Source organism: Penicillium daleae (assembly GCF_028827525.1).
Source record: "Penicillium daleae strain IBT 16125 chromosome Unknown utg000002l_segment0_segment0, whole genome shotgun sequence".
Classification (NCBI taxonomy): domain Eukaryota; kingdom Fungi; phylum Ascomycota; class Eurotiomycetes; order Eurotiales; family Aspergillaceae; genus Penicillium; species Penicillium daleae.
In genome coordinates this window covers 3,885,912-3,912,710 of record NW_026623150.1, presented here as the reverse complement: position 1 = coordinate 3,912,710, position 26,799 = coordinate 3,885,912, and the positions used below count along the sequence as shown (strand labels likewise).

Below are 26,799 nucleotides of genomic sequence, written 5' to 3'. Positions count from 1 at the left end.
GTCCCTATTTAAACCTTATTATGCTTTACTTAGTAAGAGGGAACGGTCTTGTTTGACTTTATGTGGTCATTCGCTGGTCTAAAGAGTAATAAAGTTGGAGAGAGATACAGTCACTGACAAAAGCCGGGATTGAAGGACTCAAATAGGGCCATGTCCATGCCATATGTCCATGATATAGACGCGTATAACATTTACTGGCTTAAAAATAGATTCTTGAATTCGACAACAATTCCATATTGTGTTAGTGCTCGGATAAAGCTGCGCTTGCTGTATCTTCCGTCGTTTTAGTAGGCGTTTATTTGACTTCCCAGCTTACAAACCCTAATCCATGTATAGCAAGGTGACGCTCCTAGCTAATTGAGTTATTTATATATAGAGAGTGATAAGATCTAAAAAGATTCCCCCAATAATCGCGGATCAAGGCCACTTGAGCGTATTCGCACTTGTTCAGGTGCTCTATATAGACGCAAATGACTTTCACGTGACTACAGCACGCCAGGCTCGTCGTCTCTGATTTCCCCCCACCTCAATTTCACCACTTCTCAGAAACCTCACCTCACCTACAGCGACAAGCTTGACTTAGATTCGCCTCGCAAGAAGGTCCGGTTTATTTGCGGTTCATTTCACTACCACCCACGGACCGAACTGGGCCTAAATTGGGCTTTCTCCATCGGATTCGACACGCGTCACTCAGCTGTGGCTCATAGCACTACAGAACCAATACAGAGCTTTTTGTTGACTTCACCCGACGTAAGTTCGCTTCCTGCCTCTGGTTAATGTCGTCTGAAGTGATAGAAAACTGATAAGCGGCTTGTGGGGCTAGACTGAGATACGGGTGTTCTCGACTTTGATCGCACAACCTCTCACCTCTCCCGCAAATTGCCATGTCCGTCTAGCTTCCCCACCAAACCATCGGTCGCACCCCCTCTGTCATCGATCGAAGTGACGATTTCACGAGTTCAACTTGGATTGACATTTCAGTCAATTCACCCGTTCTGCTACTGCGACGGCCCCCAACGGACCGCCTCCCCGCCGTCCCCACGTAAGCTGCGTTGATCCTTCCACCGCCGCCGTTCCCAACCCCTCACATTTTCGCGTGACGAGGTCGCTTCGTCGTCGCCAATTCCCTTCCGCTTGTCCAACAACAATCTCGGCAACGTGTCGAGAGAGACTGGTTCGGCGTTGGCCGACGGCCTGGATAGGCTGGATCTGAGTCAACTGTCTGAATCAACCCTTTCCTCGTCCGTCTCTGCCTCGTTCGATATGTCGTCGTCAGAGGGCGCGCCAGAGTCATGGATCTCCTCGTTTTGCTCCTTGATGGGGCATGAGTTCTTCGCTGAGGTGTCGGAGGACTTCATCGAGGATGACTTCAATCTCACTGGGTTGCAATCCCAGGTGCCCATGTACAAGGAGGCACTAGAGATGATCCTGGACGTGGAGCCAGAGGATGACGAGGAGGAAGAGGAAGAAGAAGAGGAGGAGGAAGATGACGATGAGGTCCTAGGTGATGAGCGGCCCCTCGGCTACCGGAAGGCAGGCGACCGCCGGCATGCTCGCGTGGCAAGTGATTTAAGTGTCATCGAGAGTTCCGCAGAGCTGCTTTATGGACTGATTCATCAGCGATACATCACCTCCCGCCCTGGTATCCAACAAATGCTGGAAAAATATGAGATGCAACATTTCGGTGTTTGCCCTCGCGTCAACTGCGGTGGCTGCAAGGTCCTGCCTGTTGGGCGGTCTGATACCCCGGGCCAGGAAACGGTCAAACTTTTTTGCCCTGGTTGCATGGATATCTACACTCCGCCTAACAGTCGGTTCCACTCAGTAGATGGCGCATTCTTCGGCACAACGTTTGGATGCCTTTTCTTCATGACTTTCCCAGATCTCAGTGTCGGAACACGCCTAGACGGTCCTCTGTCTGCTGGTCCCCTGTCTGCTGCAGCTCGAGCTCAGTCTACGCTGACCAACCGGTCCACTCCTCCCCAGATGCCGAACGAACCTCCTACTCCCGAAGACCAACCCGTCGAGATAAACGGCATGCACACGTCTAATTTCTGTCCCGGCCTCGGACGCGGCAAGATCTACGACCCCAAGATCTATGGATTTAAGGTATCTGAGGTCTCACGGGTCGGCCCGCGCATGAAGTGGCTCCGAATGAAGCCTAGGGATGTCTACGAGGTGGACGAGGCGCGCAACTACGAATTGAATGCCGCAGACCGCGAGGAAGAGGTTCGGGAACACGAAGCACGCGAACGTGAGGCTGACAATGATGGCGATACGGAAATGAATGCTGAACAATCACAAGAAGCGGTAATTGCGAACCGGAAAAAGGCACCCCTGCGCCGACGACGACAGGAACCTAGCCAGACGGCACCTTCGGACCAGATGAGTGTGCAGAGCGCAGAGATCGCCTAAGTGGAAGGTAATAATTGTGTGAATCGAGTTGGATCGGCCCGAATGTATGAGCTGCTCTGTCATATCTACATTGATTTTTTTTTTGCCCCATTGGGGTGTTCTTTCAAGCTGGAGTCTTGTTTCACGGTGGTAGTCTACGGGTCCGAGGAAATCATAGGGGAAGCAGCTGGGGATTGATGATGACGACGACAGACGATGCGTTTGGTTCTTCTATTTCTTTTTCCTTGTTCGAATGGGATGTCTATCTTTCTTCTCGCCTCTAGTCCTCGACCTCCTCTTTTCTGTCTCCGTGTCTTGTTTACCCAGCTTTCGCTCCCCTTGTTGTCCATGAATGGAAATCAGCGGATTACTGTGCATAATCTCATTCTAAGATGATTTGTAGATTTGGCTGTCGCTATATAAGCTATACAAGTTTCGTTTCCTGTTCAACCAAGCTTTACATCCCCAACTATCCCCGTCAACTGGAACATCAAATACTCAGGCAAAAATGGACCTGGAATAAACGCCCGACCATAGACAGAAGGGTTTGGTGGCGATGCTCCATAATGTGGTGATTGCGAGTTGAATTTGCCATTCGATCGTGCTTCATCCATTTGTTGATAGCCAACCAAGCTGAAATGGCCTTGTTTACTTGAATAAGACGTCACTCATACTCTGGAACACGAGAACACTGAACTTAGGTGCTCAGAAAGCTGGCCTGTCATTTTACTAGGATTCATTCCTTACTTGGATGTATAGGTGACTTAACCTACTGCATCTACCGCTGGAAGAGGCAGTCCTATAGGCTGCTGATATTAGTTGAATCAGTTGAGTCAATCATCAGGTCATTCAATTATAATGTCAATGCCTACAGAACTTGTTTAGTCATAGGTCATAACTGCATTGCTACAGGTTGGTGATTGCACTCTTTCCGTGGTTGCTAGCGTCACCGTAGCATAAGGCAACAGTACAGACGGCTGCCACGTCGTATAGTGATAGCCCTATTGAAAATAGCACCCTATACGAGAAAGTCACCTCTCAAGGGCAAAAATTTAGCAAGATGGAATTATCAATGAAGGATTCCAAATCACGGGCATAAAAACCACGCCGAAGAAGTTCCATCGTGATCCCTAGCAATAATATACGAAGTATACTACAGGCTGTCTATGACATCATTCCTGTAGCCCTATTCGTTGTGGCCTTCTATCCAAAATTCACAATAGGACCAGACGAAGCGAAGCCAACACCTACCAGAGCCGCCCAGCCCAGTGGTCGTTCGTCTCGTATATGCTGCCATCCCATCGCTGTCCTACGCCATCGGCGACGCCGATGCAAAGCGACGCCATTCACTCGTATACTTTCGTCCTACCTACCACGACATATGGGAGACGGACGGGGAACGTTGTACATCTCCCAAAAGGGGTTCTTTCGATTCGTCCATAAACCTTAGCCATAGACTGGGGCCTGGGGATGTCAGTCAAGATTGCCCTTTCTAGGGTCCTTGCTGAGGCAATAGCGATCATTGGTCAGCAAGCATTGCTAACTAATCTGGCTCAATTCGAGCCCCATAGCAGAGAATCCAAATCCCGAATTACGAATCACGTTCTTGACGAAAATTAGTTATCAATCTGTACCGCATCATTAGTCATGCATAGAAAATGGCTTTAGTTAACTACTCGGGGTCGTACTCGGTCGTATAGTCAGGTCGTATAGCTAATAGGGAGTGGCCGGAACGCCGCTTTGATGCTGGCGCTATTTCCGTCTTGGCCTTGGCCTTGGACCCTCTTCTCTTGGTCTTCGTACTATAGTGGCGTTGGGCTTGGGGCCCTGATTGGCTGGGGTATGAAGACAGCGATGTGTACCATGATGAAGGCAAATTTGAGTTTTGACTTTGTACCTGAAACTACTTCTGCTTTTGGATTTGTTGCCTTTCTCCATGAGAAGTAGATGGTGCGCGTTGCCGTGTCGTTTGCATCAAATACGTAGCGAAGGGGCGAAAATGATAGTTACTATAGTACTCTCGATTGAGACGAGGCGGAAGCTCGCACATAGCGGATCTACCAAATTAACCTCCTAGCGGGGCCGATGCAGATTAGAATGATCCATTGCCAGCACTACTGAACCCTTCCAGCTAATTGTTCAAGTGGGACTTCGGGTTTTAATACAAGATGGTATCACATACAACGGAAAACACATCATATGGTCAGTGTTTACTAAGAAAGATCATTTCTAAAACATGATATTACCAAATAGCTAAGGGCTAGAACGGTTAGCTCGAAAGTCCCACTTTAATAATTATCTGGAAGGGTACAGTAGCGATCATTATCAGTTAGGAGTAGGAGCAGCAATGCTACAGGTATGCTCGGCCAATGCTAATGGCCGCCAGGATCACTATGGTTCCGCGGGTTTCCGAGAGTAAAAAAAAACAACACAACTTAGTCAAATAACTTGGGGTCACCAACTAAACTACTCTAGGGAGGTGTTTTGACCACCATCTGGGACCCTGGGTCCTGAATACGGCTGGTTCCGTTGGTCGAAGGAACTACTCCGTACTCCTGATAAAGTAAAGATCCAAGGCGTTCGAAACTCTGAGGGATTTGGATGCGATATTGTCTATGCTTGGTCGAGGGGCCCAAATCGGCCCAGTGGACCGCCTATCCTTTTGGTTCTGGACTGGGCTTCGGGTGCTTTTTGCAGAAACGTGGCTCGGGACTTGGTATTCAAAACCTACAAAACCCCGCCCCGGGCCTACAAGATAGTATTTGGCATTGAATAGTTAAGGGGTTATGTGTCTAGATGTTGTCGGCCTATGGAGTCTTCCTAGTTTGGTTAATCTTCGGCTCTTGGGGATCAGACACACGGTCCCATAAGTGCTAAGGTGGGTCAACTTAAATTGACTCGGGATGTGCAGCGATGTCGCCACAGTTCTAACCTGATTATAGTATTTGAATAAAAGATGGCAACCTATTACTGTGTACGAAGCTACGGAGGGGTCATTTTTTTTCGAACCCTTCCGACGCTTGCAGTTCATCTTTTCTAGTCTGCTGCACACCAGCCCTGGTAACTTTCAGACATTGTTGAGTAGATGAGCTTGGCAAGGTGATACGTTCGTACGGAGGAATCGGTGATGTTCCGCCCCCACAGTCCCACAGTCCCACAGTCCAGTCCCGGGCGGGGAGCTATGGACAGTAGTACATTATCATTTGTTGCCCTGTTGCTTCTGACACGATCTGCAACACAGATGATGGCGCAACTCCCCTCCTATCTGGTAAACTTCGCCTTGCTAGTTACTCATTCTTATGGGTGGAAGCGAGTCCTTTTCCTTGAATTGCCCTCAAAGTGATATATCATGTTTCTCGAATGCCGGTGGGAAGGCGTGGATATAGATCGGCACGGCCAGCCCATTCATTCTATTGATCCTGAATGGCAATCATTAGAAGCGGACAAAGGGTCACGCCACGCTCGGAGTGATGGATAGGGAACGGAAGTGATGGTCGCATCGATTCGAAGACACTAAATCGGGTTCGGCGTCGGGAATAAACATTTAAGCAAGAGTCCTCCTTATCAGCAAATGAGATATGTAATGGACTTTCGGGGTGCTTCCCCGGTCGAACGCAGTAAATTTTCAACATCGGAGAACTCCAAGTCGTCGCTCGGTAGAAAAGACCGAATCCCCGAAACCAACCCCTCTTTGCCCACGATAAGGTTGAGCATGTGGGGGTCTGGTATGGAGGAGTTTGATAGGCTGTAAAGGGATCCATCATCCAGAAAGCAAGAGCCGAAACTCAGATTAGTAGCGGGGGCGATAAGAGCCAAGCATGCAGGCTAACTTGGATAGGAAAAAGGAGACCCCAGAAGAGGGAATTCAATCGGAAACTCAAAAAAATAAAAATGGAGAGGCGAAGAAGTATAGAAGGATTCCCTTTAGCCCTTGAGCCACCACCCAACGAACCACATAAGCTCCCTAATCCGATCCGTGCCATTCTTTACATTTTGATGTAATTATCCGAAGACCATATCCTGAACTCCGTTTAGTTAACAACCTCTGCAACTAACTCACTAGTGTTAGTTAGTTGTCAATAATATCTGAGTCACTACCATTCAACTCCATGGCCAGCTCAACCCACTCAAGGTGGGCAGCAACCTACTTGGTTAGCACCTGCTAGCCTAAGGAGCAACTGAGAGTCACGAAGCGTGAATGAGCCTATGAAAGGAAGCTGGCAATTCCCGACCGTCTGGATGTGATGGGGAGGCCCATTTTGCAGCCCTTTGGTTTGGTCTAACCATTCTTGGGACGCCATCAATACGGCCGAAACTTTGGCGGAGACTGTCCGGGGAGTTAAGCCAGCAGCCGCAGCACATAGTATGTAGAGCAGGAAATCAGGTTATGATTGAGTTCTGATCTGTTAGTGTGCTCCGTAGTTGAGTGCAAGAATCAACTCACCAATATAGTCTAGCCCTTTTTAACCCCGGCTTACAGCATCAACACGGTCGGGCCACACAAGGACAGAACTGGGCGCACCGACCAACGGCACGAAGAGCCGTTCTTTAACTCGAGCCATTCAGCCTACGTTCTAGTTATTCCCGGGCCCAACCGTCTGGTGCCTAGCGCTCCTCGTGGCATAGTGGTCCAACGAGCATTCGAATTATCATTCGCCGTTTCGAGGCGGCTCTTGCTCCGGCACGGAGGCAGACATGGCCCGCCGGAACATTGCCAATCCCATTCTTTTGCGGCGGTCGGCTTGAATCGTGGTTGGTAGATTGTGGAAGAAGAGGGTTTGACGGCTTGAAGGGTTTCCTGAAACAAGAAGCAGGTAGCCACATCAGTCACAGGTATTAATTATTATTCCTGTTTCGTACTAGTCGAAGTGCGGGAAGGCAGCCATTCGCAGCACTAACCATAATCATACTAGTCAGCTGAAAACAACTAACCGAAATGGCTAGCGGGTACACGTGTTGGCAAGGCGTGGTTGGTGATAGGTTACGAGCTAAGCACCTAACCATCTAATCACCGTACGATGGCATGCGAGGGAGCTCCCGTCCTCATGGGCAGCAGAGGCGCAGCACATTTGTCGCGTCCACATGTCAAGCCCTTCGCCTAAGTAGGTATGCGCATGTACTGTATTGACTCAGGGCTGAAGGGAGGGGGGTTAATATTAATTTGAATATGTATTTCTGTGTACCATTAAACTGTAGTTCTTGGGTTCGACTCTCGGGGTTTGACGGAAATTTGGGACTGAGAAGTTAATCCGTCAATTCCAAATCATCATCAATAACCCGCGAGGCTGGAGTATACTTCAGTACTCACCAAAAGTCAAAGAAATGTACTTACGACTACGGGATAAGTGGTTAGACGGAGGGCTGTCGATTGAGTGATGACTGTATTCTGCTCAGATTAATCCCGAAACGAAGTTTAATTCCAAATACAAGTGATTCACAGCCTCAAAGCCCTATAGGCAACAGTGCTAGTCTAAGGATTCTGGGGACGGAGCCATGATGGAATCCCGTATTCTGCAGCGATTCTCCCCCAAAAACCCAGGTGGACTGGGTGTAGTTTCTGGTCAGCCACATGGTCGTATCCACCGACATGAGACAGGGCTGTCCAAAGCATAGTAGGCAGATCAAGATGGCCACTGAATAAAGACTACGTAGCATGCAGTAAGTACTTATTACGACTCAAGACGGGGCTGAAAAGTGTATCTCTTGAAATCAAATCAAGGAAGAAAAGCGAAAGAAGGCTGAAGGAGGAGGCCTGAAGAAGTCCTGGCGATCTCGAGACCTTCTCGACCGTCCCAACTGGGAAAAAGCGGGATGTTTCATCACCGTTGAGACTCGTTTGAACGTGTTGGTTATTTGGGTTGTTTAGCTCATTTTCGTATGCCCAATTCGGTATGTAGTACGGTACACTTCCCATTCCTTCGGGATTTGGCGCTCCACTTCTCAGTAACCCCCCGTCGCTCCGCCTTCCGCCCGCCATAAACCCTCTAGGGGCCGTGGGAGAAGCAAATGTAACTCCAGTCATGATTCTTTCCCTCTAGGGCGATAGCAAGAGATAGGCAGCAGTCGGCTAGGTAGCCGTTAATTCAAAATACTGTACGCGCTCAAGCTAGAATGTAGGAAGCCTGAAAATCCCGCAGAGTTGGGGGCCAAGCGGAGTTTTTGTCCCCACGATGGAGCCAATCGCCGCTGCCCATCGAAAGGTTATTATGAGTCTGGCCCTAAGGCAGAGCTAGCGGACGTGGAAAGTGCCCTAGACTGTCTCAAAGTGCTACGGAGTATTAATAGCTACCGGAGTAGTCAGTACGAGAATTACCGAGAAAGCTATAGTTAATGCAGTAGTACTTTACACACAGAGTTTTATAGAGTGGTATTCAAAAAGAAAAGATGCGAAATCATGACATTTGCTCCTGTATTCTAGTTCCGTTATCAATCATACTGATCTTCCACTGCCATGAAAAATGAACAAATCCCGATTCCCATTCCCACTGTTAACACCAGAACTCGTCGTATACCCGTATACCAATACACGGTCTGGTCCAAGAAAAAAATGAGTAATATCAGAGTGGACTCGAAGAGACTCATAAACGCCAAGATGATGCTCGCTCGTCACACATGTCCCTGCAGGGCAGTGTCATAAAGAAACAGAGTATAAGAAATAACAAGGAGAAAAGTAAATGGATAGGCCTAAGTCGACCAAGGTGGAGAAGAGTCAGGCCAAATGGGAGGGGGGAAAACCATGTGACAGAACAAAGAACGGAGATTCACAACATGTGACCCGTTTCTTTCTTTTTTTTACTGCTCGACACCTAATAGACAGCCCTTAACGGACTACCTAGCAAAGTAGGACGCGTGGAGAGTGTTTGCCCAGCAGAGCGGAACTACCTGCAGGACCAGGCCCTTGTACGCGTCCCTGCCTTCCCGTTACCCAAATGGTAATTAGAGGCAAGGTCGAGAGGTGCACTGATCCTAATGCTGACCCTGACCCATTGAGAAGAATAGTGATCTTGACTGCGAGTTTATCATAGTTGCAGACCATACTCGAAAAGGCCCGACATCGAGCGCGGGGAGCATGGGGGTGACTGGGGAGTCAGGGGAAACGCAAGGATGGAAGCTTCAGGTGAAGCAGTCGAAGTCGACCCCGCACGATGGTCATGGTCATGAGAATAGCTGTAAGAAAGCGAGGGCACCTGCGTGCAGAATCAACAGAAAATATTAGCTTTCTCGTTGTCCGGTCGAAATCGCATGGTCTCCAAGATACAGAAAGAAGTAGGAAGAGTGCTTGCAGTCGAGATTCGAGAAACTGAACTAGCGAGGGAAATGTACCGGAAGGCTTGTTTCTGCGTGCGGCTGAGGCATTAGGTCGATACCTGCCATCGATGCGTAGCTCATGCTGAATGGGCTCATCATGTCCTCGTCGTATGGCTTGCGGCCTATAGCCGGGCCGCTCACCATTGGCAAGATGCTCGGGACTGGGTCGCCGTAGTCGGCAAATGAGATGTCGCTGTAGGAACTTGGAACGGCGTGATAGACCGGCAGTTGCCCGTAACCAGGGCGAAAGTTGTCGTAGTTGGGCATCGGTGGGTAAGAGAAGACTGGGGGAGGCGAGGCGGACAGTTGGCGGGTACATTGTTGTCCGAACATACCACGCTCGTCTTGGGTGGTTGTGTAATAGTCGTAGGAGGCTGGACGCTCAGGAGCTGAGCCATGTGTCGAGTGTGCTCTGTGGTCGGTGACTTTGCTGGCTCGCGGTTGCTTGGAGCGAGGCTTGTTAGGCGCAGCTTTGGCAGGAGCCACGGGCTCAGCGTGTGTGGCTTCTGGCGAGGCAGAAGATGCTGCACGGCGCTCGAGATCCTCCAATCGTCGCTTCAGCTTTTTGCCTGTGGGTGTTGTTAATAAACTGGAATATAGTGCTTGTTTGCGCGAAGACAGAAACTCACGGTAGTTTCGCTGCGCAATGCGGTTTTGAATACGCCGGCGCTCTGCAAGATCGGAAATCTTGGTCCAGTCCTCGTTAGGGTTTGCGTTGGGACTGAACGCGCTGCTGTTACTGTGACTGGAGGAACGGTGCATTGTGGTAGTGGTAGTAATTGTATAGTAAATATGTTTGTTGAAGGAAGAACGATGTGGTGAAGCAGGACGTATAGGTCAGGAGATATAGAAGTATATAAAAGGTGTAGAGGTGTGGAAGAAAAATAGGTAGGAGAGGAAGTCTAAGATGATTAAGTGGAGGAGGAGGAGGGGGGGGGGGGGGGGGGGGGGGCGTCTAGATTGATTATATAGCACCGGGGGTTCGGAGACCGGAGTACGGAGGAGTGGATAGTTCACTGGCAGAATGGGGCTCCTAAACACGTCGATCAGCTGGGTGACCTTTCTCGGGGCCTTTGGGGCCTTGCATGGGCACGACATGACCTTGGGCCGTGGGCTAAGCCCCGTTGCGATAAACCCGTGCACGTCCGTAGTTATACCCTGGTCCAGTGGACTCGAAGCTTGGTGCAGGGGACAGAAATTCAGAAATATAAATGATTTTTTTCCAGAATTGGAATTAGAAAAAAAATAATAAAATTACTTTTTATTCTTTTGCTAATTCGTGATTTGCCATGGCTGTTCCCGTCGTAGGAATCATGCTAAATCATCCTGAGCTATTTCTCTTCGACCCCAAGCCTCTCTTAGCCTATGTACAATTTCCTCTTCTTCAATTCATTTCATATCAAATTGTGTTTTTTTTTCCAAATACAAACTGCACGGCACTTTATCCCTAAACCTTTTTTTTCAATAAATACACTCAAATGAGCATTGCGCGCATGGGCTGGCAGGGATGGATCCGGGCTGCCGTTCAGCCTCGACCAGGTGTTGGCCATCTTGGGCCACCCTCCTCCACCCACCTATCTGGGCCACGTTTTTTTCGATCCCCAGAAGGGCTGCACGGGGCGCATCACTTGTGAGAGGTACTCTCCAGCCCAGAAGATGAAAATATATAGTATACAAAAGTATTGATCTACCTCAACTACACCACACCTAGCACGTCTTGTTTTTTTTCTTTGCTGGCCAGGCCAGGGATGGATTTGTGATCGATGATTGATGATTCATGAATCTAGCTCCCGTGGTCACTAACTAATACTTGCGCCCTCGATTCAGCATTTACCTAAATCCGCCCTCCAGAGGGGGGTCGTTATGGGGCGGTCATCGGGGGCGCTGTTAGTCATCTATGATGGCGAAACCATGGTAACTAAACCCGGAGATCGAGTTTGTGGGGTGTATACGTGGACGTAGGCCGCTGGAGATGACAACGGATTTACGGATGGAGTCTATTATGTCGTACATATACGACCGGATATAGATAGAATAGAAGGGATTGAAGTGATCGCCTGGCAATCTACGGTTAAAGAAAAGAGGAGAACAGGTTGTGCCAAAGTGCTACAGTGCATCCTAGTTTCTGGGCCAGAGCAACCCTCGCCTACGGCGTTCTAACCAGCCCGAGACACGACACAACGATGCCAGGGGGTTAATGATGAAACGGGAAAAATACGTGGACGCATCAATGTGTCCTTGAGGGAGGTTACACTAACATTCTTTTTTTTTCTCACGTGGCTGTACGAGCTGAAAGGAGGAACGAAGAGAACAGGAAGGTCCTTGGGGCATGAGTATGGCCATAAGATCATGGTATAGTGATTGTGGTACGGACGACTTTCATTTGATGGGATCTATTCTGTGAATCTATATTTCCGGTGGAGATTAATTGCCTGGTCAGGCAACTGGATAGTACAGTAACTACTACAAGCAGGTAGCAGTATTTAGCTCAGCGAGCTGAAGCTATAGATGGATGATCAATCGGATTGATTAGGTGATTAAAATAGCTTAGTTGATCAAGTACTGCATCATAATACGCTGTCCCTTGAACCGAAGGCAGTGAGGGTATAGACGGAGGTTCGCCGTGCACTTTCCTCTCCCTTCACCCCAGCTGAACCGATCAAACCCAAATAGGCTAGTGTTGCGCAGTGGACTATGGCAGCGAACTGGGGGCCCGGCCACGTTTTCCCGTTGTCTTTTATTGGCGCAGTCTCTTGGCAACGGACTAAGGGGATAAAGATCTGACGCAACGGGTTGCGCTGATCTCGATGATCAGACTGGTTAGTCTCGACTTTGGTCTTATTTGCTTCTCCAAAATACATGTCACTTTTGTTTCTCATAGATCGCATAGTTTCCAAAAATATTGATCGGGATCTACTTTCTTTGGGAAATCCAATAGACCTGCCACATTGGAACTCGGAGTCCGACTTGCGATCGGGTGAAAAGGTCGCGGGGAATAGAAAGAGGGGAAAGACACGGAAAGATCAAAGAAAAAAAGATCGAAAAAAATAAAATACAATAATAAAGAATTATTGCTATACCATACTTCGCTATATCGCGGCATAATACGTTTATCAATATCATTTCTTTGATAAACCATGGACTTGGAAGGGCCCCAGAATCCATCGCGTCGAGAGTCTTTCACGTTGACAAGAGAGTGGAGAAAGACCCGTAGTGCCACCATCCATAACCGGAGTCTACGGGTTGACCAAGGTCAAAAAATAAATAAATAAATAAAACAAAAACGAAAACGAAGGATGAGGGGCTGCCATGAACATAACGGGACCAATCAAGTATCGCCTAACAATTCCCAAGTTTGACGGGGTCCAAAATTGGCTTGTTTTGCGATTGGCAGGGCCAGGCTCGGGACTTGACCGTCGATACGCTGGGGAGGGGACACATCACTTTAGACAGGCTGGATAAATTGTGTTGGTATTAACGAGGAGATGAATAGGAGTGTGCTAGTTCGTTTGGTCGTTTGATAGTACCTGGTAAATTGAGCTTTACTTCGCTATCCACTTGGATTCAGGATCGGCGGGGTTGGTTGTGATTCAGATTCACATTCTAGTTCGTTCTGGGATAGTGCTTAGTTCAGTTTCGGTTCTGGTGCTGTGCTCCTCATTAGCTCGTTATTGGTATCGTTAATTTATCGTCTCTTGTCTGCTGTCTGTGTCCTCTGCGAAACGGCCGTAGTCTTTCAACCCTAATCCCCTCATGGCCTAGCTGATCCGGTCGCTCGGGAGCCACCATCCCAATGTAACGCTTAATGAGCTTGCGAGATGGGATGGACTATGGCCAAGTGGTTTCTTTTTTTTGGTTCCTTTTAGGCGATGGTGTCAGTCCTGTGTACAGGACTTTGTAGAGCTAATTACTTTGCTGGATCGGCGTATTGCTGGAGGCTGGGTTATTTTGGGCCTGCATTTCTATATTGAGAGACAGCTAACCCTCAACAAGTCTTTGCTCTAGAGTAGCTCACATGTCCGCGTTTAGTCTCCTTGTCTGATTGGTGTAGTGGTAATCTGCAGGCGTTGGAGTGCGGCGCACCTGTTGGCCCCAAGGTGCTTACCCAAAGAGTTTGTTTTCTTGGGTTGGTATCTCAACTCTAGAACTATAATCATCATGGCTGAGCGAGCCGGGGGAGGGGGTGCTGTCGAAACGGGATCACCAAAATAGGTTATGGTAATTGCCTTGGTTGGGTTGCTGGGTAGGGTGCAGCAAGCTAATCCATATGCGGTATATGCATATCGGGAACAACAGCGGCGAACGGGATTTGGGGGTGGGACGGGGGGCTCGGGTAGACTGGAAGGATATTGGAGGATGTTCGAGAGGCATTGACAAGGATTAGGCGTGCAGGTGGACGTGCCAATGACATAGCTTACGTAGCGAACCCTAGTTTCGGGGGAGGGGGTGAGTGGTGGAAACGGACAAAGTGAGTGGCAGTAAGTGGAAGGACCGAATTAAATATCAAATATTAATTATTAATTATTTTTAACTTTTTTTTTTCTTGCGCGATATTCCAAATCCGCTTCTCCGTTCTTGGTAAGTAAGTGTAGGGCTGAAAAAGTGTAGACACCTTCTTCCTATTTAGGGAAAGTGCACAAGAACTCGGGCCTCTCTGCTGACTTGTAGCCCTGTACAACTCGGCACCTCAGCCTTTCTGCTGGTCCTCTCGACCTTCCACTCTCTGTCTTGCGTCTTCTTGATCTGCAGCCCTTTGAGCGCTCTCTCTGTCTTTGTTCCAAGCCCTTTCACCGCTGTCAACGCCCACGTCCCCACTGGAATAACAAGCCCTATCCCCGCCACGACAGGGATCCTAGCCATTCACAGTCCCTGCTCGAGCCCGGATCTCTGGATGAAATTGCAGTAGCACCTTCTAGTAACCGTCTAGAAAATTGTTCCTGGCGGTGGATGTGGATGAGAAAACGTGCAACTTCTTTCCTTGCCCGGTCTGCACCACGCTGTATCCTCGCCTAAGCCTTGGAGGGCCCACCCTCGGTCTCTTGATCTTGGTCCGTTGGCAGACTGACCTACTAGCTCAATGACACGCAGCATTCTGCACCCAATGCTTTACTATCTAGGGTCTTCCACGTTGGTGACCAGATCGTTCCAGCCTTCAACTTATTCTCGGTCCGTGATACCCGTTCAACCCAAAATCATGCTAAACGGACCCATGCCATGCTAAACGGTCTCATATCGCCTCGGCAAATCTCCGATCTATTTTACTATGGTCCATGACACCTGGCAAGCTCCCTTCCCCATCCATTCCACTTGCTTCCCGACCCCCTCATCCCCCAGCATGTTACACCTCAATGCTAAAATTGACCGAGAACGAACCGGATCCGGTAAATTGCCTTGTCCTGTCGAGGATGTCCTGGCGGGTCTTACGCTCCCTGCCTAGCCCCTACTAGTCTCTGTCTTTTGGCTTCTAGCAGCTGCCCCAGTGGTTGGACAAGGCGTCCAGTCGCAGCAGCTTTACTCTATCCACATCCAGCAGAATACACCGTGGACAGACCGTAGAATGCCACTTGCACGACGATCATGATCGCCAATTTCTTTCGGCCTTCCAATTTTCTGGCCGAATGCTATGACCATATCCGCCTAGTGCCAGAGATCAGGTGCCAAGCCTCGCAAGACTAACCTTTCTTATACAGACCAAACTTGAATAGTGTCGACTGTTACCCATTACCGTGGATCATCACTAAAATTCCTCGCAATATCTACCTGATATCTTATTGGGGGCTGAGTCTGATGTTACCCACGAGATTGGAGTGATCATTCCTAACTAGTAAATGGGTTTGTTCCTCCGCCCCTAATTCGTCCTAACTCTATGCAGGAGGTGAAAGACTCAAATCTATTCTTCGGACCCTTAAGGTTATAGCCGCACACGATAGATCTACTCCGTACAGAGTATAGACTGACAGTTTCAACCCAACACTCGAGGTAGATCATTCCCAATCTTCTTGGTAAGCTCACCCCTACCGACCACGCTATCACAATGCATCCCCCCGACCCCCTGCACCCATCGATTATGCAGAACATCTGTCGTGCCCCCTTGCTCCCCCTCTCTCCCCATTTTCAAACCGACTGGCTTGAATTGCCCTCTTCGTCACTCAGCCTATTCTCGCGCATGCCTGATCCTTCCCATTTTTAACTTTGGTCCATCTGCAGCACTATCACAAACCCAAACCTGAAACGGTCCTTGTGTCTCTTTCTCAGTCTTGGGTTGCCCCCGTTTTCTTTTGGCTTTTTTACTTTCTGGCACACCCCAGTTCGATCCTCCCGAAGCCTTTCTCCACGTGGTCCACGCGTGCTGCAGGTCGCCTATCCTGACTCCTTTAGGGGGTTTGCCTTGAACTATCTCTCTGCACCTCGGTGCAACATGCATTGTGATTACGTCCCGATGGGTTGGAGCATAAGACGTGAGTTTCTCAGCTGGGTTGAAGGATGGAGGGACTATCTTTGTCTTGAAGTTGCTTCTCTCTCAGGAGGCGGTGGTGATTGGTAGGTTACTATCTATTGTGCAATTTACCCGTCGGCTCTTGACCGTTCGGTTAGAGTTTGTTGGTAGGCATTGTTATGGGTTATTGGCTGTGATGAACCGTTGGTTTTTGGTGGCGGAGGCGCGGATCCTGTCAGCACTGTGTTCGTGTAGGGCAGCGAGTTGGAGTTGGGAGTGTGATTCCTTTCTGTCGGATATGAGGGTCCAGGGTCCACTGTGTAGGGTGGTGTATGTTTGAGAGGCCAACTTCGCTTGTGCAAGGGGCTGAAACAGAGACAGGTTGGTATAGTAGTTTGTTCAAGTTTCCGGATAGATGGAATCTTCTTACGCAATGAGGTAGTTGCTTATAATGACTCGTTCACTTTTGTCCACTCAGCGACTGCTGGTATCCGGGTCCCCGAAGCCGCAATTGAAGTGTTAGGGGGTTGTGATTCGCCCAAACTTACGCAGTGACAGGTTCGTGGCGGCGGGCCTTCTATGTTAGCCTTCAACTGACCACCGCCTTCTTTTGGAAGGTGGAGTGAGTACAAGGCTAAGCGGAGACTATCAATATTTGTAATAATCTCGAAATAGCACCATACTCCAGGTGCTACGCGAAGACATCGCTGTGAATAGCGATCGATGATAATTGGAACGGAGCGGAGGTTGCTGATATCGCTGGACTTGGAAAGTCCTAAGAGAAAAATAGAAACATGATCAAAGCCCGTACGAAGGGTGCTAGACGATCCAGATGATTCAAGCTACAGTACTATCCCAATCCTGGACTCTCGAAATTTGGTATAGCACCTTCCATGCTGCTATGTACTTCAATTCAGCTCATTCATACAGATATCAAATTGTTAGTGCTCAATGGACATCACACTCTATAGTACGTTGAAGCGTGAGTTACGGGTTTTTATACTTATTTCCGGTGCTCGTCATAACCTGAAGAGAGTATTATCCCTGATCAATCAATCAATCAATCAATCTTCAGTTTTGGGAGCTTTGCGGATGTCTTTTTTCTTTATATTACCATATTTCTTGCCTTGAATTAATATTGCCTTAACGTGCTGTCGTTTTCTGTGGCATCACTCGCTGTTGCTTTGAGTGATGTGAAATCGCGGAAACTCTCGAAACATCTCCGTGTTGATGAAGGCGAGATGGGATACACCATACATAGCAGACTGGAAGCACTAATAAGAACAATCCACCTCCCCTATTTCAATAAGACTTAGTGGAGTATAATAGTGAAACGCAAAAGACACAATATCAATCCTGACACAAGCTTCAAGACAGTCAGGTACAGGTGTAACAGAAAGATTGCAGTCAACATTCGGGCAATGAATGTACAACCACAGGGATAGTCAAAACAATCAGGGGTTGCCTTAGAAAAAGTATAAAGATAGAGCGCAGAAAAGCAGCTGTTATGCTTTCAAGGCAGCTAATACTAAAGTACGTGCTTAAGGTAAAACCACCTACGAATGCCGCGATAGGTGAAAGAGTGTTTCCGATTTCTTGACATACTTCATCTCGCTGTTTAGCAGCCTCGGGAGATAGCTTTGAGCCAAGTGCCTTCCATATTCTCTCCTTCAACTCTATCACGTCTTCTATCTTGAGGAATTCTCAAAGTTCAAGTACAGAGGTGAATTTAATCTTAAATTAAACAGATAAGAGTAAATTATTACTAGGTAGGCACTAGTTGTGCTAGATATATATATCTAGGTCATGTCACCATGACTATTACAATACTTTAGCTTCTTAAGGGAATCTTCTCCCTTTGCTCGCTCGCCTATCCAAAGATAGACTAGTTTGAAATATGAACAGCTCAATGTATATAACTTCTATGAAATACAGACCTGTAGACCCCTTCTGACCTCTCAACAATAATTCACCCGGCCAGCTAACGACGGTTCAGAATCATGGTGCAGCTTCAGCCGATTCCAGGGACACCCCGAAACTTATGACTTGTACTCAATGAGATGAATTACCTCTTTAAATGATAATAAACATATAAAGACTCGTATCTCAACGAAAGAAAGACATTTATGAGTATTCACTTTCAGGGCGAGACATGCCTTTTTATACTCAGCACGGAGTCTCGTGAAGGAAGATATGCCGAAGTAGATCTACAAATTCATGGATCAGAAATAGAAAGACAGAATTCGAATAAAGTGAGATATCAAACTTGATGGAGATTCCCAGGGGAGCACCCGGCATTTGCTGATTGCTTCGAGGTCAATTTAGACCTCACCCTGTGTCATTCTTCTCCTCTCTTAGATAGTTCTCACGACAGTTCGAGATTGATTGATTATTTCTTTCCTGCTTCCTTACGTATTGGCGCTGATTCCGCCATCAAAACCTGTGCAACTTAATTGATACCCAAGTAGCTCCAGTACCAAGAAACTCAAACGCCCAAGAAAAGATTTTGCGTTCTATTCTAGACACCACCGGGGCTTCCAATAAGGATGACATGAACATATGGTCGGCTTAGCATCGAAGGTTGGGAGGCGCCGCAAAGTATTATACAGTAGTTTTCGAAATCAGTTAAACCTCCACACTCTTGTAACTTCATTGCCGGAAAATAAACCGAAATGCGCTAAACCATTCTTGCTCACCGCTCTGTAATATTGGCAGAACTGTAATGGTCATGGCCGTAGGCCAACTGATGAGTCGTTGTAATAATACCGTAATGTCCCATGGAACCACGAAGCCCGTTAGGAGCTCTGGCAATCTGGGAGATCGCCCGCTTAGCTCCCTTACAGCCTGGCCTCTTTCGTTCGTCTTTCCTTCCTTCGTCGTTCTTCCCATACCTTAGCTCGGCAACAACGCCCCATCCTCACCTAATTTACAAGGCCAGTCTTTATCCGGATGATAGTCCCCGGACTGAGGCTCGGTGATAGAACCGGGAGGTTGCGATCGAATATATTTGTTTACTGATCCACTTTCTGTGCTCGCAGAACCTTTCCTTCTCTGTGGCACTGGCAGATTTGGATGCGGTTTCCGACTTAACTGCTAACCGCACAAGCTTCCAGTCGATGTTAGACGCCTAGAGCGGGATCGATCGGAATGGCTGGGAGTCGACGATCTGCGAAAGCCTGTGAACGCTGCCGAAACACCAAGCGACGCTGTCGACCCCCATATCCATGTCAAGCATGTGTCAAGTATGGCCAAAGCTGCGTTGTCCGAGACAAAGCAAGGTAAAAAATAGACAGACCACCTAGCATAAACCCAGTTAAATAAAGTGCGCAGGCCCCGTCGCGTGCCACGGGAAACGAACGCCTCGGTACCTCAAACACACAACTCTCCGGCTCCGTTTCAAGATTCTACAAGTCGAGATTCGTTTCAGTCGTTTCGTCGGGATGAACCGCCCGGTTTTCAACCCCTATTGCAAGCAGAGGGACAATCATCTCGTGATCCACTCGAGATTGTTGTCTATCTGGTCCGCACAGCGTCAATAAAACGATTTAGTATGCATACTCATCACCATAAATGCCTTTCGCTCACACGGGAAAATAGACTATGATTTCAACTGTCATCTCGTCGAGCCAGGGAGTTCTCGCCTCAACATGACTGCCCCTGCAAACCTGCCACCACAAGCGAACCTGACTTCGGTTCTGTCAGACCTGGATCATCAAAAAATACAACAGATGATCGGTTCTATGAAGCAGCTAAAAGACACACCAATCGACCTCGTCGACTTGTCCCAAGTCCAATCTACAATAGCCTCCATTTTCATGGACAGTCCGTCAAACACTACCCTACAAGACATCGATGTCGGGAGCACAAGCGCTCGTCTAGATGACCTGGCTCTTGCTTTTGCTGCTCTTACATTTGAAGCCTTCGCTGAGAGTAACGCTGAAGTCCCACTCGCATTTCTCGAGCTGTCAATGAAAACTGCTGAGGACTATGTCGGCCCGCCAACGCTCAATCTAGCCATTGCAAGTTTTCTTCAGCATGTTTGTGTGCTTCGAACTGGGACATCCAATCGTAGTCGAGCGTTGATTGCGCAAGCCGTGCAGGCAGCTCACGATATTGGCATCAACAGGTGCGGTCCGAGTCATAACCCTCTGCAAACTGCCAGGCTTTATTTGGCGCTTTATTTCACCGATCAGTAGGTGCCGTAGTATTCCTTTGCCGAGTCTTGCTAAGCATTTCCCAGGTACTGTGCCATGACACATAATACTGCGCCATGCATCAAGCCGACCGATTATGATCCTGTTATCTTCGAACCACTCCGACAAGCCAGCCCGGAACTTAAAAATCTGATGGAGCTAGTGGCTTTAAATGGGAAAGTACTGGACAAAATGCATGCGTCTCCGTTAACTTACGAGAACGTCATAAGCCTAGAATCCATCATTGGCAAGGCGTGTTTCGCCCTTGGCCAGCCGCTTCTCAACAATGCGCAGAACGAGAAAGGCTTCGAAGCACGCTACGTCAACTTGGCTCATGTTCATATGTTCTGGTAGGTAATTAAGCTAGACCTGTATTCACCACACTAAAGCACTTAGCAGGTCACGCATCATGCTTCGTACACCTTTCCTCCTGTCCAACGAACACTGGTTGTCCTCACTCAGTATCTGCATCCGTGCAGCGCAGATGCTCCTTTCGATATACTTCGACGTCCTCGGCCCATCAATCCAAGCAATAGCTCGGACTGATTCTCCTGCAACTGATCGAGAGTGGAAATTTGCTCTCAGAGTCAATCAGTTGCCACCTACTTGGCGCCAAGTACGGAGAATAATGACATCGGTTTTGATCCTCTTCTTTGCCTTTTGGTATGGCGAGGTCTCATACGACGAGGCCGGCCGCGCATGTGCGTATGCCTTGGCACTTTTGGAATTTGAACGAACGAGATGGGGTGCTGCGCTCAATGATTCTAGGCGATCAATCTTATCTCTTGCGGCCGTCAGTGGAATCAATTCTATGGAGTACATTAAGTGGATTCTACCAGGTGCAAATGAAGCCTTCATCGCCAACGTGCTAGATGTGGATCATGTCCGGGCACAAGCAGATCCCACTATGGACCAGCAACCAGATGATGGTGGATCATCTGTCCTTCAGGATTTGGATGGCGATAGCTTTGGAGACTTGCTCTCCTCTACTGCTCTATTCTCCGGTGCTTTTCCGCATACAGAATTGGACTTCCACAGCCTATTTAGCGCCGATTTGGGAGGAATGGAAAATTTATGATTTCCTTTCGGAACATTATATATTAGGCAAGGGGGGGAATATTCGGATCATATTCTTCGAGAAAAGACGAGGGAAAATTCAGAGAGAATACCTAAACAGTTCGTTTTCCCTGTCTGTCTTGTCTTCAAAGCCTAGCCGCATAGCCACCGCCTGGTCGACTGACCCGTACTCACGATCACGTCGCTTGTTCTCAAGCATAAGATATCCCCGCAATAAGGCTGCCCCACAAATTGCGACTGCTGTTGTCACAATTATAGCCAAGAAGCAAGTCGGATAATGTTCCTCAGCCTCCGGCTTCTTGATGGTCAATGGAGCAACACCATTGCTGATCCCCCAAGCACACCAGAGTAGACCCGAGATGAACGTTTTTTTGGTGTGCCCGGCAATATTTGCACCTACCAGAGCCAAAATCATCATGTAGCCTCCAGCGAAGCAGCTGCACATAATGAATCCAAAGATTGCACCGGCTCGTTGTGTGTCCCAGTTCAGCTTCCACATCAGACAGGCGCCCAGTACCACGCAGGCTTCACATGCGATTACAAGCCAGGTTCTGCAGTCTTTGAAAAAAGTGCCAGTGATGCCCACTATGATGCATGTAACAAAGACGCCTCCACCAACTGCTCCGGTCAGCAGTACAGATTGAAAACTGGAATACCCAAAGCTGCTGATAATCACACTGCCAAATCCGGAAATACCCCCATTTGCAAAATGAAGACAAAAGGTAGTTGGAAGGAGAATCCACGTAACTGGGTCTCGCAATAGCTCTTTAATCTGATATAATTTGAACTCCTTGTTCTCGATACCGGTCTGTTCCAAACGGATTCGCTCGACTGCAGCCAGCCGCTCTTCTGGTTTCAGAAATTTTGCTGAGGCTGGGTTCTGTGGTAGGAGGAAAATTAATACGATACCCCAGACAGCTGTGCCGGCCCCAAGGATGAGATACTGGTACTTCCAGGACCGGAGGCTACCCTGGATATGACCTATCCCGAATATGAGAAGAGATCCCAGAAGGCCTCCTAGCCCAGTGGATGTGTACCACAGTGCGTATCGGAGGGGTTGCTCAGCTCTCCTCCACCACAAGGCAATCATGATGGAAAATCCAGGTGCTACAGCACACTCGACAGCGCCCAGAAAGAATCTAGCAATATCTTGTCAGCAGTAGTTCACCAAGTTGAGGCTGTTTGTCTCTCTACCTTTGAACCAGGAAGCCATGATAGCCACCCACGACAACCGTGAGCATAACAACCACTCCCCATGCAATCACTGTACACGCGAGAAACCTGCCGATAGGCAGTCTCTGGGCCAGCCAAGCAGCGGGAAGTACTTATGGACGTCAGCGGCTATTCACGATCATGCTCATAGAGAAGAAATGGTAATACAAACATCCGGTCACACATCCCCAGTAGAAGATAAGTGTAGCGATTGAATATCGCTGCAGATCCAAAACTGGCTGTGGGTCGGGACCAGGAGTGTATCCCTGCACAGTATAGAGATCTAGATCCTCGATAATGCCAAACTGAGAGGCGCCGTTGAGAATCACCTTGTCAACATACTGCAGCATAAATGTAATTATCAGGAGTGGCATTAGGAAGAAATCTATCTTCCGGAGAAGGTGGCAGTCATTCCCATCTGGAATATGGTTTAGATGGACTGCGTATCCTCCGGGTTTCTCCATTGTCAAATGCATTCTCCGATTCCTGAAAATAACCTCACACAGGCAATTTAGAAAAGGATGTAGGAACAGAGAATCAAATGACTGGTTTTTCTGGAGCTTTATATACATGATACAGCGTTTCCTCTTGGGCTTTTTGCTTGTCTATTTCCCCACGGGGATAATCCATACACACGCGGGGTGCGGGGAGTCTCTTGGCTCGTACGACAGTCATTATTGGATAATGTAGATTTTCAACGAAGAGGATGCGGGTGTACATTCGGAACCGGAATGTTCTACATCTACCTGCGCTTAATATCCGCTCTACATCCGGATCGCTATATCCGCATTCTATATCTTCTATATCCGCCTACATCCACTCCATACAATAACAACCTATCGCAATATTTTGGTTATATAGGAGCGCTGTATTTCCATATCTCTGCTTGAATGCTTGTTCTTTAGAACACAAGAGCCTTTTTTATATCGTTTCACTGAATCTACTAAGATGGCAAATATTCACTCTCATCAATCCCATGGTATTGCCGCCCAAGCTCTGAGCGACATCCTAGACGATTTCAATATCCCTCATCCCACCGACGGAAACGGTCCAGGTGTCAAATTCACAGGCACAATTCCACCCCCACAACAAACAAAGAGCGAAAAGATATGCCTCTCGCTTGTCGGAGGAATTCCAGCGCTCGCCTGCGCAGTCACCGCCGCACAAATCTTTGAAGCACGCGGAGGCGACCAGCAAACTATTGAAATTGATCTTCGTCGAGGCCATAACTATATCGATCCTGATATTGGTATGACCCCTTCGCTCAATGGACAAGAGATAACCTTGGATGTAGTTGCTGGAAACCCATTCTCGAGAAATATCTTCGAGACACGGGATGGGAAGTGGGCAGTCCTTAGTGCTGTGTATGTGGATTTAGCATATCAGTGGACCGCATTACTGGAATGTTCGATGACGGAGAGCGGAGTTAGGGAAGCCGTGAAGAAATTGGATGCTTCTGGTGTGTGAACCGATTGACGTGTAGCTACTGCAGACAGATATGTCGATACTGACATGCAACTAGATCTCGAAACCCTAGCAGCCAAGGCTCATATGCCTATGGCGATCTGCCAGCCCGAAGTAGCCTGGACCAATCATCCACAGGGTTCGCACATGGCAAAGCTCCCGATCGTCCCTGTGAAAGAATGGGCAGGTAACAATAATGACACTCATCGTCCTAGACCTTCAGAGGCTGGTCTCCCTAGAAACACTTCACGTCCTCTTTCCGGCCTAAAAGTCATCGCCATCACCCATGCCATCGCCGGCCCAGCTACCGGCCGAACTCTTGCCGAACACGGAGCCTCAGTTCTCCAAGTGATGTTTACCCACGGCTTTGAGCATGCGTTCGTCTATACATACGCAAACCTAGGCACCGCATCCACCCGCCTGAACCTCAACCGAGAGTCGGACCGCGCTCGCCTTTGGACACTCGTACGCGGCGCCCACGTCTGGATCGACAGTTACCGCGAAGGAGCAATCAGCAAGTTCGGCTTTTCTGACGACGAGATCAGAAAAGTCAACCCGGGTATGATTATCAGCCACGTTCGCTGCTACGGGACTTCTGGCCCCTGGGCGTGGAAACCCGGCTTTGACATGCAGGGTAGCGCGTCGAGCGGGCTAATGTATCTCATGGGCCAGGAAGTCGACGATGGGCGACCGCAATGGCCGCCTGGTATGGTGATTAACGATTACACAACAGCGTATTTTGGTGCGCTGGCGATTATGGGTATTATTTTACGCCGGTGTAAAGGTCAGAGCACCTGGAGCCAGGGGTGGAGTGTCTCACCTAGTCTTTGTGGGACGGCAATGGGCATCTTGAAGTTCTTTAAAACGAGTATGCTTCCCATTGCAGACTCAGAGGCTAGTTTTGACTCTGCCCTTCCGCCGGTAACACTGGAGAGCGAGACGCCGTTGGGGTACCTGCGGACGTTGGCGCCGCTTCCGAATATGAGCGTTACTCCTCTTCGCTATGAGCATGGTCTCCTGATGACTATGGGATCCGCCAGGCCTGTTTTTCCTGGGTATGATGATGGATACGATGTGACCAAGTTGACCCCGTGGAAAAAGCAAGAACTTATTGGTCATCTTGGGGTCGCCGTGACCGGAAAGTTGGAAAATTTGAGGGCCCTGGGAGCTCTTGAGAGGGATGCAATGAACAAAAGATGACAGTTTTCTTCTTAAAGTCTGTTTTGGATACGTACACAGTCATCTTCTAAATCGCCTTGACCAATATATACTGAGAAACTAAATCAATTATTGAGCGGACCGCATTAACTCGAGGGATTATGCACAGCTTGTTATGTACATTCAGCCTGTTCCGCCGTTTCTGATGTGGTGAAGGACTGGCTCTCTATCATATCACGTATGAGAACGAGCTTTGCAGGGGAGATTTCTGGAGCTATGTCTCCTTGAAGTAAAAGGGGCCAAACTGGGAGACTAATAACTGCGATGTTCAGGGAAGTTGTTGAGTGACCGGGGGAGGGAAAGAAGGGCCACAGATGTAGCGTGTGTATGGTAGTTTCGTGTAAAATACATCCCTCGCAGTTCGATAATTGTATTGTAAAATACACAGCCTATTATGGAAAGCGGTCTGAAATGGGGCCTGGATGACCTGATCCAATCAGGGCTCACAAATGACGGACTTATTTTCCGGGAATGAAGTCGCAAGAGTGTGGAGGTTTAACTGATTTCGAAAACTACTGTACTTGCTGCATCAAAAGAAGGTGTAAAGAACGGTCTGGACATCCCGGATAAAAGTATACATTTTTGATGGAGATTCGTCCCTCGTCTTCGATCGGCATTGTTCTGCTGGACCTTTCTGGCTTCTTCCTGATGATTCTCTGTAAGTTGCCGCTTTGATGGTCTATTTAAGCCCTGGCTTCCTTCGTGTGGCTCCCTGTTCTCCATCCTCTTCTTCAGTAGAGCCAGATCTCCTAGATTCACTAGAGATTGACAGATTTATTCTCCGGACCTGCTTTCTTCATTCTTGAACGCGACGTAGATAGACATCCACAACTTTGTCCCGCTATCATGAAACGATGCAATCAGCGTATGCTTGCTCCTACATGCTGTCGAGGTTTTTTTCTCAGATAGAAAACCACGATTCTAGCCTTGATGCAGGCAATCTCTCACTCTGACAAATGGCGAATAACCTCTAGCCCACCGGTCTGCCTTTGACTGATATAGATTTCTGGCATATTCCTGCGCCTCCGTCACTCTGTATTTCAATGTGTTTTTATCAACTACTTCAAGTACAGTCTGATTTCTGCTTTTTATGCCACCTCTATGATGATACCTTAAAGTGCCTACCAAGCCTCTCCCAATGTTCTACCGCGAGGTGTGTCGACGTACATGGTACCCTAGGGCTCTAACACCTACCATCCTGCGTTATTATCAAGGATATATTTGATGAGAAATCCAAGATTAGCTTTCCCACTGGTCTAAGCTCCGAAGAATCTAGACTCGTAGCCTGAGTCATAAATCGGCCATGAATTTATGCACTATGAATTCATGGAAATAATGAACAATGAATTTCAAATGAAAACGAGAGTATCCCCTTTGGAATTATTTCACCTGAGTGAAAGAGTATTTAAGAGATGATTGCGTGATGTATATAGGGAGAGGGGCGCAAACAGGAAAAAAGGTCAAAGAGATCGCCCACAAGTCCGGGAATCCAGCAGG

The 26,799-nt window shown here is 48.2% G+C and overlaps 5 protein-coding genes across 5 annotated transcripts; 3 read left to right on the top strand and 2 right to left on the bottom strand.

Moving 5' to 3' along the window:
- Positions 1–1,263: 1,263 nt before the first annotated feature.
- N7458_002396 (casein kinase II subunit beta) lies at positions 1,264–2,415 on the top strand (the record flags this gene model as incomplete). Its single annotated transcript, XM_056905779.1, has 1 exon — positions 1,264–2,415. One exon carries the CDS (start codon positions 1,264–1,266, stop codon positions 2,413–2,415), a length of 1,152 nt encoding a protein of 383 aa, XP_056769886.1.
- Positions 2,416–9,413: 6,998 nt separating this feature from the next.
- N7458_002395 (bZIP transcription factor) lies at positions 9,414–10,464 on the bottom strand (the record flags this gene model as incomplete). Its single annotated transcript, XM_056905778.1, has 3 exons — positions 9,414–9,581; positions 9,718–10,271; positions 10,332–10,464. 3 exons carry the CDS (start codon positions 10,462–10,464, stop codon positions 9,414–9,416), a joined length of 855 nt encoding a protein of 284 aa, XP_056769885.1.
- Positions 10,465–19,866: 9,402 nt separating this feature from the next.
- N7458_002394 (fungal specific transcription factor domain-containing protein) lies at positions 19,867–21,409 on the top strand (the record flags this gene model as incomplete). Its single annotated transcript, XM_056905777.1, has 3 exons — positions 19,867–20,330; positions 20,379–20,681; positions 20,731–21,409. The coding sequence occupies 3 exons, from the start codon at positions 19,867–19,869 to the stop codon at positions 21,407–21,409; spliced, it is 1,446 nt and encodes a 481-aa protein (XP_056769884.1).
- Positions 21,410–21,487: 78 nt separating this feature from the next.
- Positions 21,488–23,084, bottom strand: N7458_002393 (uncharacterized protein; the record flags this gene model as incomplete). The annotated part of the gene is made up of 3 exons (XM_056905776.1): positions 21,488–22,547; positions 22,603–22,732; positions 22,793–23,084. The coding sequence occupies 3 exons, from the start codon at positions 23,082–23,084 to the stop codon at positions 21,488–21,490; spliced, it is 1,482 nt and encodes a 493-aa protein (XP_056769883.1).
- Positions 23,085–23,568: 484 nt separating this feature from the next.
- Positions 23,569–25,219, top strand: N7458_002392 (uncharacterized protein; the record flags this gene model as incomplete). The annotated part of the gene is made up of 3 exons (XM_056905775.1): positions 23,569–24,079; positions 24,143–25,139; positions 25,186–25,219. The coding sequence occupies 3 exons, from the start codon at positions 23,569–23,571 to the stop codon at positions 25,217–25,219; spliced, it is 1,542 nt and encodes a 513-aa protein (XP_056769882.1).
- Positions 25,220–26,799: the final 1,580 nt, after the last annotated feature.